General features: G+C 36.9%; 3 protein-coding genes across 4 annotated transcripts; all 3 read right to left on the bottom strand.

Moving 5' to 3' along the window:
* Positions 1-5: 5 nt before the first annotated feature.
* On the bottom strand, positions 6-1,772 carry LOC116161392 (myrosinase 1-like; the record flags this gene model as incomplete). The annotated part of the gene is made up of 7 exons (XM_031474725.1): positions 1,599-1,772; positions 974-1,549; positions 837-931; positions 488-790; positions 307-441; positions 153-259; positions 6-102 (listed from the first exon to the last, which is right to left on the bottom strand). Coding segments are annotated over exons 1-7 (1,473 nt in total), but the record flags the coding sequence as incomplete, so codon positions are not given.
* A 1,845-nt stretch (positions 1,773-3,617) lies between these two features.
* On the bottom strand, positions 3,618-20,186 carry LOC116162437 (homeobox protein DBX1). Of its 2 annotated transcripts, none has more exons than XM_031476055.1 (4): positions 19,691-20,186; positions 12,380-12,532; positions 12,103-12,326; positions 3,618-4,098 (listed from the first exon to the last, which is right to left on the bottom strand). In XM_031476055.1, exons 1-4 carry the CDS (start codon positions 20,145-20,147, stop codon positions 3,763-3,765), a joined length of 1,170 nt encoding a protein of 389 aa, XP_031331915.1. In that variant the 5' UTR covers positions 20,148-20,186; the 3' UTR covers positions 3,618-3,762. The 2 variants fall into 2 exon arrangements, with proteins under 2 accessions (XP_031331915.1, XP_031331916.1); XM_031476056.1 differs by having other exon boundaries at positions 12,103-12,323.
* LOC116162438 lies at positions 5,684-7,253 on the bottom strand (the record flags this gene model as incomplete). Its single annotated transcript, XM_031476057.1, is given in 2 exon segments — positions 5,684-6,475; positions 6,529-7,253. Coding segments are annotated over 2 exon segments (1,074 nt in total). The 5' UTR covers positions 6,943-7,253.
* Positions 20,187-20,503: the final 317 nt, after the last annotated feature.

Below are 20,503 nucleotides of genomic sequence, written 5' to 3'. Positions count from 1 at the left end.
GTTCTCGATTTGATAAGGTTCTTAAAAAACTGATAAGATAGTTTTGGCGTTCGTTTGCGCTCAGGATCCTCAAAGTCCACGTAGTACATTCCGAACCTCACACTGTAATATGACTATTCATTAAACAGTTGATCATTTTTCGTTTAACTTACGTGTATCCCTTCGCCCATTCAAAGTTGTCCATCAAGGACCAAACTGTATACGCTTTAACTTTAACTTTGTCAATCTGCACGGCGTCTAAGAGGGCATTTAAATGATCCTGTAACCCAAAAATGTTAACAGAACGTAAACTTTCAACGAACTTACGTTATGAAATTTAATATTTTCATAATTGGCGAAATTTTCCTCAACGGGAATGCCGATTTCAGTTACAAAGATTTCGGGATTTCTATAGTTTAACTTGATGTAATTCAGTAGATTCCGGAAACCCCAAGGAACGCTCTGCGGAAAGAACATACAAAATCGTTTTAAAGGAAAACTGTATTACCTTAAAGTATTCAAAAGTGCCCACGAACCATTTCGGATCTGAGTACCTGCTAACGCCGACGTCATTATCCATCGATGGCATCCCAATATGAGGTGCAGGTGCGTCCACTACGTACTGTGTGGTATAGTAGTTCAATCCGAAAAAGTCATAGGTGCCACGAATGTAATTAACTTCCTTGGAGGTAAGAAATGGAAGTCTTGACTGGGGAAATCCCTCCAAAATACTGCGTTCTTTTACGGCATGTTTAACCACAGCTGGAAAGTCTCCTTGATAAGAATAAATGGGGTGTGTGTATAATCCAAACTAAAACAAAATATTTAGAAACGTAATGGCTTAGGACATAAGTTACATCGAACTGTCGATCGCGAGCGGCGGCTTTCTTATCTGCTGTTGAATTTGAACCGCTCTCTTTCCAAGTGCATTCGATCGTTAGGCTAACTCTTCCTAAAATTTTTATTTACCATTGTCTTAAATTGCTAACTTTACCTTTCTGTATGCTCTCAAACTCGTTCTTGTACAAGTGGTACGCTTTGGCATGTGCAAGGAGTACATTGCGTGCACAAATGTATTCGCCAATACCCGAAGATTTTAAAAAAGGAGCCAGCATACCATCACCGTAACCATAATGGCATATCTGCTTTGGTTCATTAATCGTAATCCACAACTTGACCCTATCACCGAAACTGCGATAAACCACTCGCGCGTAGTCTTCGAACCAATCAACAATCAAACCATTGGTCCAGCCTCCCAACTCTTGCAATACTTCAGGAAGATCAAAATGGTAAATTGTTATAATCGGAGTTATGCCGTTGGCGATGAGCTCGTCGATGAGCCTATTATAATACTCGACCCCTTTCATGTTGACCACATTTGCAAAACCATTTGGAAGAATTCTGCTCCACGAAACTGAGAACCGATAGTGGTGAAAGCCTACGGCCTTAATCATCTCGACATCCTCTTTTATCCTGTGATAAGAGTCGCATGCAATGTCACCATTGCTTTGGTCGGAAATATTCTCTGGATGGGCGTGGGTGAAACGATCCCACATGTTTTCACCTTTGCCTAAAAATCCGTTACCAACAAGACTTAGATCAATCACCGGCGTAATTACCATCTTCGTTCCAACCGCCTTCAACTTGGTACGCCGAGGTAGCACAACCGATCATGAAATCATTAGGTAATCGCCTATTGCTTATTACAGCCGGTCTGAAAATTGCTTTAACTGGAACGAAACTGATGTAGAAAAAAATTGCGACCAAAACAAGACGCATGATTCAGGTTTAGTCAGAAGTAAATGTTCGCTACTATTTATAATGATCGCGAATTTTAATAGCGGTAGTATCTCATATTGGTTTCGCAGTTATTGTTGCGGTTTGATATAATCTGTCCTTAATTGTTTATTTAATAATGATTGTTATTGAAATAGATTAGGTACCTTTCCTCTTCGCCCATGCATAAGGATCGGATTAATTGGAACTAATCTACTTGCCCATTTCTGTCCAGGTTGATTAAGTTAATCATCTACTTGAAATCATGCTGGAAGGTTCTATTGCTCACGGGATTTGGCAACGCCTTGGAAGTAGGAAGCCCATAACCAAATTCTGCTTGTGCTTGCTATTACCACATCTCTCCTAATAAAATCTTAGGTTAGTTGCACCGTCCGCTCCGGATATCAGCAACCAATTAGTTTACGAGGCACTTTTAAAGTCTTTATCAACAATGATCATCCAGACTCAGGCTAGAAACCAATTTCGAAAAAAAATTCAAAAGGCTGTCACTTTTGAACTAGTAGCCCAATCTTGGAACTGTTTGAAATTATGGATTCTACAGGCCACATTCTATAAAAAAATTTTTTTCCGGGTCGATCTGAGACAATTTTTTTTCGGGGCTCAAAAAAAGGCAGTGTATAACCTTCCTTTTTTACCAAAAATCGACTACACCAAAATTTCTCGGGAAAACACTTTTTCTTATTAATTTGGGTGCGTAGAATCCAAATCAATTCGTACTTTTTCGATCAGACTTCTCAATCAAAAGTTATAGACTAGAAACGCTGTCCAGACCTGATGCACCTGACTGACTCGCTAGCGCGATAACTTTACGAAAAGTGCAAAACCATGATGTGATTGAATATTAATTTTGCGAGGTATTTCATACTAGTACTACATACAATGCACTTATGTCCAGTATGCAGATAATTTTGACCTGCAAAATTGGTCTAAAGGACTTTATTGTTTTAAACGGTCCATTTGGGTCCAAATAACATGTATTCGAAGAGTGTACTCCAATTTTTTCTCGGCACACCTTTTGTCAGCCAAAAAACATCAAAATGTTTGGAATTTTTTCAGTCCTCTATTTTTAATCCTGTATTTTAATTAAACTTTTTTTTCTATATAAAAACAACTTTAACATTTCAGGAGCGGCGCGTACGTTTAGCAGACGTTGGTTCCTCACGGGCAGGTGGCGGAAGATACAAGTTGTTCTCCTGTTCTGGATTCGTTGTCCCCTCAAGTGTCTCGTCTACGACGTCCATCACTTCCTCTTCCTCGTCTTCCTCGAGTGAAGAAGTATGGGAGTTCTCACACGAAACCCCCGTACAGTGTTTGCAAATTGACTAACACTAAACCTGCTTTTTTGCAGAAGCAGCCTGCAGTGCTGCATCCTCCCTTGCAAGCACGGGAGACGGTCTTGAGGAGGGTATGTGGAGCGCAATCCGTTATCATAGATGTGGGGAAGAGGCCCTGGGAACTAGACCACCACCCCCATAACCATTTCCCAACCATACCTGTACTTGCAGTTAGGTGCGGTATGAATGAAATTTCGCTGCTTCTGATGTGGGGGAGCAGTCGTACTAGTTCGACTTTCTTTATGGACGGCAGCTTCTGAAACGTAGTGAATCGCAGGTCATCCAAACCTCCACCCACGTCGCCAGAGTATATGAGTCTTAGAAGAGCTTAATGGAAACTCGACCAAATACCAATTGTCTTGGACTTGTAGCCAAAGTGTATTATATGTCTATGCATTACAGTCCATATAAATATGGGCGAAAAAGTGTTTTTGGTGTCTTATCTGACAGTTTTCTACAACTCAGTGTGAGTAAACCTAAAAAAGATGCTTGAAGGATTTTTATTTTTGTACATCATACACATATTTACATCAAGTTAAACTGAACATAAATTAATATAGACACTCATTAGTTTTGTGCATTTATTTAAAAAAAAATGTCAAAAAATTGCAATCAACAAAACAATGAATCTCTGTCGTTACTCGAAATCAAATCAGGTAACGTTAATCTCCTCTTCGCTATCATTCGTCGAACTTTCATAGTCCATATTGTCGTATAGATAACTTTGTGTATTGATACAATGCCTTATGTTAACGGCCGATGTAATTTTGTCATCGCCGGTCTGCCGTTCGAGCGGCGAATTCACTGGCGATAAATCGGGTACGTCGCTTAGGTCGAGCTTTGGCTTGTCGTCGGTTGCGTCGCTGAGGTCGGGGTGCGGGTTGTTCTTGTTCGGGAGAGTTTGTTCGCGTGAACCGCCGGCGGCGAGCAGCTCGCGCTCTTTAGAGTTTCTCCACTTCATTCGGCGATTTTGGAACCAGATTTTTACCTGAAAAAGATATAGGTTTAGGTTTAGTCTTTGTATTATACTATGGTTTAGTGCTCTTTAATAAAATAGATGACTAATTAGGCAACATGAAACATTTTCGTTGATTCAATTCATTGTCACCGCACCTTTCGCGCCATGGTAGGTATGTTTTGTGTTCTTTTCGAAGGAATGCTTCGATCTAGTATTGATAGGATCCAGATAATGGACGAAGAGATAACAACAGATTTTGCGCGATGATTAGTAAACGTCTGTCAAGGCAATTCAATTTTCTCTTTACATAGGTTAGAACTAGCGTATAATAGTATATCATGCAATTAGCATTTAATGACAGCTATTAAGACACGAGTATGACAATTTTTTTATGCAGGGTGTCTCAGAATAACTATTTTAATTTTCAGAAAGGGAAGGGCCGATTTCTTATTGATTAAATTTTTTAGTATCAAGCAACCTATGAGGAACAATTATTTTTGTTAGATAAGTATGTTTAATTATCATGAAATTAATCTTTAATATACAGGGTGGCAATTTGAAAACTTACCACCCCCCCATGTGAACGAGATATTTTAAAAAATCAAAATCCGTTTCGGTAATTCGTAGGGGGAATCACAATGACGTAGTTGGCGACGCACCTCCTCCAACCTCCTGATGCGCCCAACCTCCCCAACATTTTGAACATTTCAAGGTAGAAATTTAAATATAATAATTCGTAATTCCTTTGCGTTGTTATTGTATTTGTCTCCCTAACGTTTTAAGTGTAATATCATAATAGACAGAGTTGAGACTGAGTAATTAAGAGGAAACATAAATGTTTCCCATTGCCAACTCTGTTTTTACTACTCTCAGTAATACAAACAGTTTTGTACCTGGTTTTGTATCATGTTGATTTGTCAAAGTAAGTACAAGGAACCTTATATCACTGTAAACAGAAAAAAATGTCAAAGCCAACTATGGTTGCTATTTAAAAAAATTGAAGTTTGCGTTATAACTCACAAATTATAATAGACGAATGGAAATTAATAAATGTATCTATTAAAATGGAAAAAGATCTACAATTTTTGTTCTTTGCATATTTCTGTATTTCTAATAATGATTCTACAACATTTAAAAGAAAAATCACTAAATCTGTTTTTACTCATATCTAGTAAACTGTGGATTTTTTTCAGAAAACAAAACCATATCTTGAAAACGACAACTCTTTCCCCATTTAACCGATTCTCTATGTCTTATGGTTTCCGAGATCCCAATGCTTAAAATGAAAACAAAACTCACCTTGTATTATTATATTCGTTTGTACCCTATTTTTCCAATTTTATTAAGATAAAACTATTTGCGCAACCAACGGTTTCTAAGAGAAACGAAAAAAAACAATCGCAGTGCGTGTTGGGGGTGGTTTTTGGGGGCGAAACCCACACTTTAAAGAACTCTTTTGATTTTGAAAAGTCTCCTTTTGATGCGTCTAATCTCAGCATATCAAAACTTTATAAATTAGTTTTTTTTCTGTTCGGATATTAATATTATAGGTCTAATATGAATATACTAAACAGAGGAACGACGTTTTCTCTAAAAACGTTAAATATAGAATATTATTTTTTCACTCGCGAGAGTGAAAGTCCGTTTCTATGACCACAAAATAGGGACTGAAATGGCAAATTATTCCCTAGGGAAATAATAATAATGAAAACTCCCTGATGCTTATATAATCATTTATTAACACAACTCAAAAAGGTACATTGTTTATATTTAAACTAAACGTGATATTCTCGCATTTTGAGAAATTAATTGGTGGTACCTTATTGATCAACATATTTGAATCAGAAGAACTGGTTTCTGGTATGACATTGCAGATATTAGAACTACAACTATCCCCTTGATTAATCCGATTAGCAATATTAATTTTATTGGCGATACAGTTTTCAATATAACTTTCCGCAACAGTTGTAGATTTCCACCCACCGTGCCGCTTTATAGTGGTAATATCAGCACCCGCGTCCGCTAATAGGGTAGTGGACGATCGGCGCAGACAGTGTCCCGTATATAGTTGGGGGTTTGGTAACTTTAAGAAACTTGCAATCGTTGATGGTACTTTGCCAAGCGTATTCTTGCCAACAGGCTGAGTCGTACATTTTCCATTCTTGTAAAAAATGAAAAATCGTTGATGTTGTATTGTTTCAGGTCTTAGTGCTGCGTACTTGCGAATTAAATGAAGAAAATCTGTACCATCTATGTTTCCTGTTATTACGAAGGTTCTAGATGTCTTGTTTTTGGTAAATGGTAACGTAATTATGAAGGAAGATCCCATATCGTTAACGTTATGCGTGGTTAGATTAACTAATTCGTCAGTGCGACATGCAACACTTATTCCGAAGATTAACACAACCTAATGCAACATTGTTAGTACGAGTATGTTTTTTAAAGCCTAATCTATTTTACCTTTCGCATTAGATGGGCATCATCGTCAGCTTCAGACAAAAATGTTTTCACCTCTTCTCTGTTTAATATCTTTGATTTTTTGGGAGCATACCCATCTGAATTTCTTTTTAGAAATGATACCAGTTTGCGGAATTTACTGATATCGATGTTGTCATATATGAGCATGCAAGACCTCACCATAGAATATTGCGCCCACACCGTGGAACACTTATAATTTTTAGCCTTTTCGCTAAAATAAACCAACATGACATTTTCGGAAAAAGTCTTCACACTTTTTTGTAGGCACCAATCTTTAAAACTGTGGTATGCTGCTTCATACAATTTTTTGGACCTCGCGGGCAGTAAATTGGTAACAGTAGCGTTAGCAGCTTCAGTAATCTCAAAAGGTTCTTCGGAAAAACTAGCAGATTCCATAATTTAGACCCACGCACGTTTTCACAAAAACACGATATTTGTTTATTGGTTGGCATGGAAGTCTAGACAAAGGCATGGAGGTTGCTAACGTGATTATTATTGTGCCCTAATACCTGCTTGTTGCCATGATACAGTTTCAATACTCCACTAACACGATTAAAGGGGTTCTAATGAAAAATCTTTGACTATATTTAAAGTATAAGTAAACATCCTCGCGAGTGAAAAAAATAGTATATACACCGCTGGAGAGAAATGGCGTTTTTCCCTTGGTGCCTTGTGGCCCTCGGGCTTCGCCCTCGGGCAACAATAACACCGCGGGAAAATCAACCATTTCTCTCCCTTAATGTATAATGTACTATTAAGTAGTCTCTATTCAATAATGATGCATATTGGAAAAGTAGTAAAAATAGAGAAATTTGGTTACAAAATGTTCCTGTGGATTTTTGTCATCCTTTTGGAAGATAAGAACGGAAAGCGTTAGATGACATAACCTTCTCCTTTGTGGGTTTTCGGAAACATCATAAACAGTTTGAAAGTCTATATGCACTATCTCGAATTTTCAATCGATGTTTCTCAACAAACTGAAATGAAAAGGAATATAAAACTTACACGATGATTATCTCGTGGAAACCCCATTCCCCACACCGCGCTAATGAAAATAAAACAATCTGCACAAAGTGTTTCAAACAGTACACTGAAAGAGCAATAAATTTTTTGACAACCCACATTCAAAAGAGAACGTGCAGGTTTCTCAAGTTATAAAATGGAGAAGAATTGCGAATTTTTCCCTTAAGGGAGCGATTTCGCAGATTACCACTTTCGGAGAGCATATACATTAAGGGTAGGGTAAATTCATTTTCTATTGGTTAGAATTCTTCTTATACAGTCTTCCTACGTTCCGCCTAGTTATTTTATGCGTTATTTTCACCCTTAAAACTGGGGTTGATAACGACCGTTTTAAACGCATTGTTTGTTAAATCAAAACCCCTTTCACGATTAAATCTACTTTTGTTGCTTTACTAATTATAATTATGGCGAGAGCTGGGTATTTAATCTAAACTCGTCTTTTGTACCTAATTAATTCTAACGACATTATAAAGGGCTTTGTGATAAAATGGGGAAAAGATCAAAGTTGCGCGTATACGCTGAGATTTTTAAGAATCACGGCTGATCGATGACATATCTTTAGTGTGTTTCTCTCCCTAAATACCTAACCATTGCGTTAGATCTGCGGCATATGTTTTTGATGGGCAAGTAACAAGGGGACGTCTTTATGGAAGGCAAAAAGAATCGGGGCGTCTATGTAAATTCACCTGAAATCGCCTATAATGAGAGGCATTATAAATAATCCATAAAGCTTGGATTATGTCAACAGTTGTTTCATCTCCATAATATGGATGGAAGCCCTCTTACACAGTCAGTCAAGATTAAAGATCGATAAGTAACAGAGATTGTATTAAATCGTCAGTCCCAACCAGGACCGCAAACTGATTTATGGGATTCATTGATGCTTGGAGTGCTAATTGCTTTTGTGGAAACTATTATAATTACATAATTACGTACAGTTAATCCGACGCTTTTCGCTTACGTTTCATTTCGCTCCCAAATTCGCTTTTAAGACTAAGGGGGAAAAGTACAATAATATCGAACGTATTTACATAACAATAAGCGATATACCCCAAAATTAATAAGAACGTAATTCATTTTCTTCTCGTTTCGTGGAAATTTCGTTATGGTTTCGGGGGTTGATTACAACTCACAGAACCTGAAAAGTGACATGTTCTAATTGAAATTGAAGTGTCAGTGGTAAACTATTCTTTTTACTGCCTTTACTTTGTCTTTTAATTTAATTAAATAGTGCACATATTATCTCTCTTGAAAGTGACCTACAATTGTGTGAAAAGTATCACTTTCAACGCTCGTTACGGAATATAATATTTCATAACAAAAACCTTTTGCAACTTTCGAGTTAATTTTGTCACTATCCTTCGAATTTAGCTTCCTCAAATGATTCACATTTTTCTTATTCTTATGATTTTTCTTATGTGATGGTTTTTCCGTCTCTCGGTCTGTTCCTAATCTAACTCGAGAACGAAACTATACGCGATTTTTCGTGCCTTGTTAAAATTCTTCATGAGTTTATAAGATACTGTAATTCTTGGTACTTCTCGGTCCATATAACTTCTTCAGATTTTTCAAACCCTTCTAGGATTATATCAAAAAAATCCTCTATTCCCAAATTTTCTCTTTTGACAAAGTTATAATTGTCTATTCCTGCACTACTTCCTCTTTTGTATTCATTTTCATTTTATAAAATGGAGATATGTTTTGCCTGTTCCTCAAACTACTGTCTACTGGAAAATACTATTGATCTGAAATTTGCGTAAAATATAGTATAAAATATTTCTTGTACCACAAAATTTCTCCTCCGCCCGTTCTTCCTTGCTTTTCAGTTACTTTGAATCGGAAAGGGAAGGAAATAAATTAATTATTTGATTTCATTATTAGTTAGGTACCTATAGAAAAAAGTAGAGAACGCGCCTGATGGTCAGTTCTTTAGATTAAATATACCACTTTTTTTAATTTAATACAAGGTCTCTGCGAATTCTTCAAGTTCTTAGAATGCTTTTGATATTTCAAACTATTTAGATTCTTACGATTCTTCCGTTACTCCGGTTTTTTCTTCTTCATTCAATTCCTCGGATTTTTGGGCTTCTTCAAACACTCTACGAATTCTTTAAAATCTCCAAGTACATTGCTCACATCTTTCGAATTTTGTAATTCTTTCAGTTCTTGCAATTCCTCAAATTTTGAGTCCGTGAACACTTTAGTAGATTGAAGAAATTCGAAAACCTCAAACTTTCAGTAGTCGCAAAGCGAACCCACACTTGTGTATAAATAGTATTTTACATTATTAGCCAGGTAAGTGAGTTTTACTGACGATACAAGTTGACTGATGAGCCGATGGGTGACCCCGTCATCCCTTAGAGCCGGTAAAAACTATTACCTGGCGTATAATGTACAATGTTTTATTTGTTACTCATTTATAAACCATACTAAACATAAATAATTACTTCTTAAATTGATCTCGAAGAAATGTCTATCCATGTAACAAAGCCTATATGCATTATATTTTATTGATGTATTGCTCCATATGTAAATTATTTATGATATACAGGGTGACACTTTTAAAACTTTCAATGGGCGATATCGTTTTTTATATTAGAGGTAGCACAAAATGGCCAAAATCGTTTCGGTAGAATCGAGGGGGAAGCAAAATGGTCGTATAAAGAAGGAACCAACTTCAACCTCGTACCCCCCGCCACCCCATGCCTAAATTTTGAATTGTGACGTATCACTTGTGATACATCATTGGAAAGCTCTTAAAAAATGCTTTTCAGAAATACCAACACTGGTGCATTTAAACTGCCCATTCACAATTTATGTAATAAAAATGAGTAATTTGAGTATTTGATGAATTTGTCAGTGTTTGAAATAAAAAAAAATTCTTAGATCTAGTGATGCTTTGGAAAAACAATGACAGCAATTTTTAGTAAATAATAATTTTCTATTGCTTTATTTGTTGATCGGTTATTATTATTTTAGTCTCGTTTTTAGTATTTCTTGGCAAGAAAATTACAAATTTTGAATTTAACTAAAGATTTCATAATGGTGTACACGTTAGCCGAAAGAGTTGAAATTATTTTCATCTATGGTTCTGAAGCGCGATCTGCATTTAGAACAGCAGCTGTTTTTAATGCCCGACACCCAGAACGACGTGTCAGTCACACTTATGTTGCAATGTTAGTGACTAAATTTGAAGAAACTGGGTCAGTGGAAAATAAGAAAAGAAAAGGACCAAGAATAATGGATGAAGCTACTCAGATTGAAGTTTTAGGTCATTTTGGTGCAAACCCAACATCATCTATTCGAAAAGCAGCGACTATGACCGGACTTTCGCGAGAAACTGTACGACGAACTCTTAAGGTGCACAAATTCTACCCTTATAAGATGCAGATTGTACAGGAACTAACCGAAGACGACTCCGATCGAAGAATCCAATTTTGTGAAATAATGACCGAGAATATTCAAAATAATCCGGAACTGGTGAAAAACATTTGTTTTAGTGATGAATGTACATTCTTTTTAAATGGAAATGTGAACAAACATAACTGCCGGTATTGGGACGATAAAAATCCTCATCTTTTTCGCGAGGGGCATACTCAACGGCCCCAAAAAATTAACGTCTGGGCAGGTATCTTAGGTGATAGCATTATTGGTCCTCTGTTTATCGAAGGAAATTTAACTGGAGATACTTACCTAAACATGCTACAAAATACCGTGGAGCCTCTCATCACTCATGAAACAGAGAATCAAATAAATCCAATTGGCGGGAACATGAATTTGATTGAAGATTTCATACATTTTCAACAAGATGGGGCTCCTCCTTTATTACTCTATGGCTGTTCGTGAATTTTTAGATGAGAAATTTCCGGGACAGTGGATAGGACGAAGAGGTCCTATAGAATGGCCAGCACGATCTCCAGATCTGACACCATTGGATTTCTTTCTTTGGGGTCATTTAAAATCGGTTGTGTACAAAACTGAACCAGCTTCCATAAATGATCTGCGCTACCGGATAGTCGGGGAGTGCCGTTCACTTTCCAGCGAAGTGTTTAAAAATGTTAGAAATGCAACTCTCATCTCATGTATATTCTCAACATCTCTTATACGACACAAACTACTTGCTTATGATACATGACCAATATTCCAGAAATAATTGGTAATTTAATAGTTATTTGTTATAGAAGACGATAAAGGGATGTTTTAACCGTCGAGAGAATTAACTTTCACGAGATGGTTAGTTTCCCTTTTATCGTCGTGTATAATATAAAACTTTACCTAGGTATTATAAAACTTCTGAAATCTAAACTTGCAGTTAAAGTGAAAACTTCCTCTACTCTTATTGTTAAAGAGAGGCTTAGGTACTCATTTAAACCTATTAAAATGTCAATTATAAAATATAAGTGTCTCAAATACGTTTAAGTGTGTTGCATGGGTAGTTAGGTTACCTACCTAATCTTGACCATTCATTACCAGACAGGTTTCTCGCAATCGAAAAGAATATGAGCGGTTCCCGCAAGAATGCTTCGCACTCACCTGACTATCTTTCAACCCCAGCTTCTCGGCAAGCTTCTTTCGATCTGGTTTGCTTATATACTTCTGAATTTGAAACCTCCTCTCTAATCCCTTCCGTTGTAGATCGCTGAACACGGCTCTTCTCATCATCCCTCGCCTCGGTTTACCTCGTCCACTGTGAGCCCATGGAAACGTCCCCGGCAACGGGAACACCGTCGTTTGCGCACCGGAAACCGGAGCGGCTACTGCAAAAGACAGTGCTTTTACTCACCTTCCTCTTGGGTCGCGGTTTACGAACCTGTTAAATAAGGCTGCGGTCGACAGTGTGCCAATAACAAATGTGGATTGAAATGTGGTCTACTCGCGACCGGCTTTGCAATTCCCGATCCATGATTGTTGAGATAAGTTCCTAATCCGACGAGATTCGGGGGCGCTACGTGTATTAAATTATCTGAAACACACACAAAATGGGTTAGCGAGAGAGTCTCTCTGTTTGTGCGCGCGTTTATGGAAAGGATATAAAGGATAACGCATGAAGTGTTAAAGTTGTCAGCCTCCGGCAACTTTTAGTGTGGAGAAAACGACGTCACACACTCCAACACCTCCACCAAGTGCGCCCTCGGTAACGCCCACCTTAAAAATACTTCTATTTCGCGGATATTCACCCCTCTTATTATTTTAACTTGATTTCCAACTTTTACCTACGAAAGCGTTATTAAGATCGACCAAGGCGGAACGTAAAAAATTGTACAAAGAAATGTTATTACAAGATTCATTCGTAAATTTATTGAAAGCCCCGTTACCAAGTTATAAATAAATATAGGGAGGCCAATAAAAATTGCCCGAAGGGAGAGGTTAATCTCAACTGTAAATAGCGAGTCTCATGTAGGATTACTTTTAAAAAATCTATTGTAACCGCACAATGGAGTGGTTTGTTGTATACAATAAATAGATACAAGCATAAAGGGATGTTTTTCCAACGTGTTATAGCCGGGGATTTATTTTTTTGCACCCTTCAAATCGTTTAAAATAATACGTCGCCTTTTTGTATACAGTTTTGTTCCTATTATATGTGTTACGCGTTTCGTTTGCTTTATATTTTCTTCATTGCCGGAAAGAAATTTTTATTGACGTAGAATGCTATTGAAAAGGTTATTATTTTTAAATTAAATGGGCTATGAATAACAGTAATGCTATCGGTACCTGGAAACATTCGATTTGGTCCAACTACCACAGCTATAATCGAATATTGTTTATTAGACGCAATTTGTACAGAAATGAATTGAAAACGGAACGGGGCTCTAGGTTTGGTTAGTTAAAAGTAAATTTTTGAAAAACGTTCAGATTCGACTTGAAGAGGCCATTTTTAATAGCAAACAACACCCACTATGTCCATGAAGTTAGTCCCAACCAAATATATCAGACAGCCATCGAGCATGTTACTTCGTTAATATTTCATTAGAGCTCGTTATTAGTGCTCCATCAAGCTGCGTTAGTACCTCAACGGTTTTCTCGGGAAAAGGATTTCTTTTTGGTTCGAGCTAACTTCACATTTGCCCGAAACAACGAACTAATTTCCGGCAAGTTCAGGTCAATCGTTAGTCCTCATTAGTGTTCAATAAATCAGCATTAGCAGTAGGAGCAAAGTAGGACGCTATTGATTTTCAGAAAGCTGGCTCAACAGGAAGCAAAGTTGTAGGACTTCGAGTGAATAGTGAACAGGAAAAACTGTGAGCTTAATGTAATATAGAAATCAACATATTTCGTTTCCTAGGTCATGCATCAAATTCAGACTTTCGCTAGATTATTCCCTATACTTATGACTCTTAGATGTGTAATCATTATAGCTCCTCTGTGTTGTCTAGGTCAAACGTTTTAGAGCAAAATGTATCCAAAATTATTCTTCACACATGAATTTCAAACGCATTAAACGGATTATCTTGATGCCGCAAGAATAGGTACATCACATGGACATTTGATAACCGCGTGTGTTTGATTCAAAGATGTTAATTTTTTTTCTGAGGCCACATGTATTTCGATCGAAACATATCAAAATCGTTATTCATGCACCAAGATCGTTGGAAAAAAGACTAAGAGCATTATCTCAATGCTCCAAGACATGAATTTGAAGCATATTTGTTGACTAGGTCTATGTATTTTGCAAGGTTAAAATAAATGGCCTATAAAAAAGTGATGGTAATGCTGAAGATTCTTCGATATTCCGTTGTATCGGTTTATTGTTATTTAATAATGTTAGAAAGTTTATTATTTAATCTTTGAAAAAATTATGAAATGCTTTTTTGAACAAAAAGTGGCATGAGCATCTTTTAAATAGGAAAAAAACAAAAATTATGTTAAATTCTGCTTGACTCCAATGTTTATTATATCTGCATGGGTATATACTTCCCCTTATGACCATAGTATCTGTGTAACGTTCATTCAATGGTCATTTCTTTGGTGAAAATAAAATGCTTAAATTCATTGAACTATGTACGTACACATCTTATTTGCATTTTTGCATTTTTTAGTAACCAAAATAAAAGCATTGCATTAACTTATGGAATTGCAGTTTTTAATCGTAGTGCAGTGCAAACAATATAATATTTTTAAATGAATTAGTATTACTTTTATATCGCGTACTGCAGCAATAATTGTAAAGATTGCGACTAATTTTTACTAAAATGCATTTGCACTAAAAAAACGAATTTAAATAAGCACGAAGGAAATCGCAAATAAACGTTGCGCTGGATTGTTATAGGTTTGACATCCATAAACAATGGGATGGATTATGCGCTTCTAAATTAATGATTACTAAATGACAAGTCTAAAAAAAGAGGTGAATGTTAAAACAGGAGTTACAAATCAGAACCTATCTTCTTACCTACAGTTTATAATAGTTTTTAGGTTGTGGCTTTTTGATGGGGCATGATAGAATCTGGAGATTCTTTCAGCCGTTATAGGTAAGTATCTGACCAACATTTCGGTCTAGTAGCACTCGAGTTTATGGGATGAACGCGTATTTGGGAAAATGCACAGAAATTACCACTACTTTTTAACTGTCTACAGCGAATTATTGCTGTCAAAACTCCGTGCGTGCGGAATTAGGGGCGTACTGTTAAATTTATTAAAATAGTTTGTTAGTGACAGATACCAATATGTTGTAATTGACAAAGTCCATAGTTCGGGACAAATATTTGAAGTAAAGTCACACGTAGGTACATAAGTAAAGGATACCAGAGGAGGGACTACGTCCAAGTGGAACTAACGGCGATTATATCTATTTGCTCTTTTAGGAGTGGCGCTCAAAAATCGAAATTACTTGTAAATGAAAGCTCTTAAATAGCTCGTAATTCCAGTACAAAATTTAATTTGAAAAAAGTAATTCTGATCAGTGGGGGGCTGAATCCAAGTAGACTCGGCCACCCCATAAGAAATGTTCGATTCCTAGTGATTAAAGCGAGCTCTAAAAGTTTAAGCTTGCGATATGAAAAGCTCCTAAGTAGCTCATAAATTGGACACCATTCTTAAATTGATTCACAATGGTGGGTGGGCTAGGTCCAGCGGGGTGGTGTACTCGTATTATTTTACTAACAGCGCCAATGTGTTTAGAAATACTCCTCTAGTCTTTTTGTCTCCATTCATATAAAAGTTTGAGAGTATGAAGTCACTATATAAGCTTGATCAACACTATACGATTGATACAATGAGGATAAAGTATTTGGTCAGTAGACTTGTTTAACGGTGCAAAATTAATTGCGACCAGACGAAGGGCGACGATTTGAAATGGTTGACTTAAAAGAGACTGGAAGCGATGCAGCGTCGCAGCGTTTTATCTACCTACCTCCAATTACTGTGACCCTTGAAATCGGTTCGTCGATTTTTTTTTGTAGTAAAGCACTAACTATAAAGGTAAAGGGGGCGGATGTAGGATTCTGGGGCAAGTGACAACCGAAAAAAAGAGTTAGGGACTTCAGCTCCCCAGGCTAAGAAGCGAGGGTGTAAATGATAATGATACAGAGTGGGTTGTGCATGCTGGCCCTTGAGTTTCTTCATAATATTCAAAGCGGACTTGTAACCCAAATATACAGAATGAGCCAAAGGTTTTGGCGTGTTCTCCCACAACCGAATTCTAATTGCATTTATTTGTGTACTTCCTTAACACGTATAGGTATGGGCCCCATCGCAGTTTGATACAGCGTGGCGAATTAACGTGGACCACCTACGCCACTGCAGTTCGAGAAACAGTCGAGTCCAGTAACGCGAGTAATACTGTGGGTGGGTGATTTACGGTAAGTTTGTCGCCATGTTAATAATTAACATTTCTCTGTTAGTTAATTGTCTACCCAACCTTTATATCTACTACTATTGATTTAATCGTGTTTATGTGTCTGCCCGTCCTTCTGCGGGATAACTTAGGAAATAAAGCGAATTTTCGAATTCCGTTTTCTGTCTCGAACGAGTTTGTTAATCAGCCGTGGACTGTTTGTAGGGTAAACCGGCGCCCTCTTGTTTCCTTTCGATGGTGGAACAGTAGACTAGAAGGTTTTGCCAATTGTCTAGTAATTTCGTAAGCCACATGTTTCCAGTTTCACACACAAACTCGATTGACGATCATAAAAACTTTCAATCCAGTATGTTGGCTGACAGTGCGACCACATCACGAATATGTATAGACAATTGCAAAGAAAGCGTCTGAATGTGCATGCGGTAAATAAATAAAGAATGTTAGGTTATATATTAAAAACGCAAACACGAGCGCCGGGCACCAGAGGGGGTAGTTATGCGAGGCACTTTTTTTCTGATATTAAGCTCATAACCTGGGCGAAAAATCTGAGTATGTAAATGCGCTATTTAATACTCCCTTCTCTGTATTTTTTCTGATTTATACGACATCTCACCATAGAAATAGCATAAAATAAAATCCGAATATTCCTCTAAAGTCAATTTATTCCCGAATTTAGCATTCGAAACGCGCCGTTTGAATTAATACGTGTAAATGCGCCGCATGTTTTTTCGACAGGCCTCCGAAAAGATTTAGTTTCGGTTCGAAGGAAAGTGGCCTTTATGAGCTCAGATATAAAGGTGGATACTATAAGGGTAGCTAAGTGCCGCACCAGCTGACGCCGTTCAAATCAACCCCTTGTAGTCCTGCTCTAGATTTTCGTATAGCGGTTCATCTTATGAATACTCGTTGTGTTTATACAAAACCTACTACTGTTGCCAACATGAATTATTTTAACCCTATAATAGAACTTTCATGAATACGACAAAGTTTGTTGTTAGTTGCATTCGTCATTTACGCGAACCACTTCCTAACGAAATTGAAAATCACTGACTCAACTTCGACGTCAGGCACATCAAAAAGAAAAGCATTTATTTTTTCAAACTGTCTTATCTTACTTCTAAAATTCCGTGTACGGATTTTTAATGAAATCAATCAAAGTATATATTTTATGATCGTTACTTAAGTATGATACCCTCAGTATACGTATATACAACATCCAATTTGAGAGGATTTGAAGATTGTTGGTGATATTTTATATTTTTGAACACTAATTTCAGCTTCAATATTTCCTGTACAAAATAAATTTTTGGCAAGTTTAATTTATGGATTAAAAAAAGACTCTAGTCTTACATTCCAAATGTAAGTCAAATACAACATATTTTTTCTTCGAGCTCGTACCAAAATGGATCAAAATTTACTTCGAAGGTAGGAAATTTTGATTTTAGGAGGAAAATGTGACGCCTTTTTCATAGGAGAAACGAAGTTCAGTTTTCTAGTAGATAGGTACCTACTCCTATGCAGATGTGTTGCATGAAAAATGTAGCAATGTTAAATGTTTACAATCGCTTGCACAAAAAATGAACTTTAGATCACTAGTTTGAATAACCAAATTAGCGCAGTGCAACACATGAGCGTTAGGAGCGTAACCATTTAAAATAATTGGATATTGTTTCCCAAACTAGTAGACGTATAAGGTGCAAACGATTGTATATTTACACATAATTCAATTGAGATTTGGGTTAGAGGTAAAACAGGGTATGTAATTTGTACAAAAAGTACCATCTTTGACCCGAAAATGCAACAATTGGTGATCAAATAATAATACAATATTTTCCTACCAAATGTGGATGGCCTTATAAAAGAAAAAACCCAAATGCTGTACGTGGTGGTGGTAATTGTCAAACGTTTGGACGAAAATTCAAAAATTTGTTAAAGGCGACTCCGTAAAAGTTTCGCAATATGATAGGACGATTTTAAAGAGAGTTTCATTACGTGCTTAAGAATGTAAAAAAGCGTCAAACTCAAATAAATTTGGACGCGTTGGAAGGTTTACGAAATCTGCAAATACTCGGTAACTGCGGAATTAAATAAGCATTTAGGATACAAAAGCTTTGTCATTTGTTTCACTATGGGAACCCGTTTACAAATATACAGTTGATATTGGTAGATATATAGCTCAATTCTTAATGCAAGAATTTCACCCGCAACAAAAAAATCGAGAAAAAAATCTTTTGTCTTTAGCATAGGTATACAAAGTTGGCCAAAGCAGACGCATATTTATGAAAACCATTGGTGTAGCTAAGGATTTTGGAGGGTAAAGCATGATTAGAGCAAGAAGGGGCAGGAAGAGGCTCCGTTTACCGAAAGTTTGATTGAGTTAGACTATCACTAGCGTTAGTGTTCTAATGAGAAGTTCAGAAATTGCCTGACGAAAGTGATGGTAACTCAAAACTGGATGAAATTTATAAGAAAAATCTCTGCGGCAAACAGACTTCCATGACGGTCCTTAAGTCATTAAAGATAATTGATTTTTAATAGGTAGAACTTTCTGAAAGAAATTTTTGATGTCGAATAAGCTGGCTTAGTATGTATAGGACAATGTCGTGTATGAAAAAGTAGTCAAAAAGTAACAAACTACAACAAAATTTACCTTTGTCATGTAGGTATCTTTAGTAACAATTGTCTTTAAGAACCGTTCATAACCTACATGTCCCAGGTTGAATGCACCATAAGCCAACATAATTAATGTGTTTTTTTGCGAAGGATCCACGAGGTCCTTTGATATATTTATTTATTTACTTTGAATATAGACTACTAATTATAATCAAAGTTTATTTATTTGTCCCTCTCTTGTTCTGGGCCCTCAAAAGGCTTGCGCCCAATTACAGAGTAAAAATAGCATTCAACGTACGTTATTGCGCTTGCTTGATCCTAGAAAGAGATTTCAAAGGTCTCGTGGATCCTTCGCGAAAAAATACATTGCCGTTTCCCTATGGTGCGTTCTACCTGGGACACACTGTACCTATAGATTATATTGAATATGACTGCACAAGACAACAATTGGACCACGTGTGGCACAAATTTTCCGCTTTCGATCTGTAATTCTACTGTGTCAGTCCATTTGGGTAAATTTTGTCCAAATACCGCGTACATTTTGGCGTTAACAACGTGGAAATTAATTTCTCCAAAGTTTCGAGTAACGCCACGCAAACTTCTAGAAAAGTACCATGTATTTTAAGCATAATTATTGTAGATAAAAATCTTCCGAAATAGGATCAGGATAGACATTTTTCGGTTTAAAAGTAGCAAAACACAGTTACGTACCATTTCTGTTCTTTTCGGGTTCGTCATTACCCAAAATGGCACTGACACTAAATTTAAGTACAGGTTTATTATCCTTAATAATGCCGTCACTGTGCATTCTACACTGTAAAAAGTTGCAATCTAAACGTCCACAATGCGAACATATCCGACTCTTTAAACAGTTATTGAAATTGAAATAATTGTCAGTTTTTTCGATAGGCGAAAGGCGATCACTTTCGACGTCACCGCGATTCGCATCGCAAGGACTTAGGGAACTTTTAGAATTGTCCTGTATTCTTAAATTGTCCTCGGCGTTTTCCTCCTTGCCGTTAATGTTGATTACTAGATTTTCGGGTGACATTTTGCCATTCGGTTGCATTTTCGCCAGAAGGTTTTCCATGGCGAACGGCGAGGTATGATTTAAACTTTTCAGCATACGCTCTTGGTGATGGAAAAATTGCAAGGTACTTTGATACATTCTCGAACTGTCATAGGTCACATAAAAAAATAGATTCGAAACGCGATTACGAGGGATATAGATGCAGAGGTTTATGTTGAATGCGCAGAAGTTGGTTTATAACTGATTGGAATGTGAAACCACCCCTAGCAAGGACTAAGGGGTGGGTCTTCAATTTCAGAAGGGGAGGTCCTTCTTACAGTTAAATTTTATTGTCCTTTATAGGACTATTAATATATTACCCTTTAATTGTTTGCGCGAACTTCATCATACGCAAGTCTCGACTGTTCCGTGTCCATTGCCTTCAAAACGCACGTTTCACATCATTCCTTAAAGACGAAAGCACTCTCATAGTGGCACGTATAGGTAAAATAAAT

This window comes from Photinus pyralis, unplaced genomic scaffold (genome assembly GCF_008802855.1).
Source record: "Photinus pyralis isolate 1611_PpyrPB1 unplaced genomic scaffold, Ppyr1.3 Ppyr1.4_LG10, whole genome shotgun sequence".
Classification (NCBI taxonomy): Eukaryota; Metazoa; Arthropoda; class Insecta; order Coleoptera; family Lampyridae; genus Photinus; species Photinus pyralis.
This window is presented reverse-complemented; position numbering and strand designations above follow the sequence as displayed.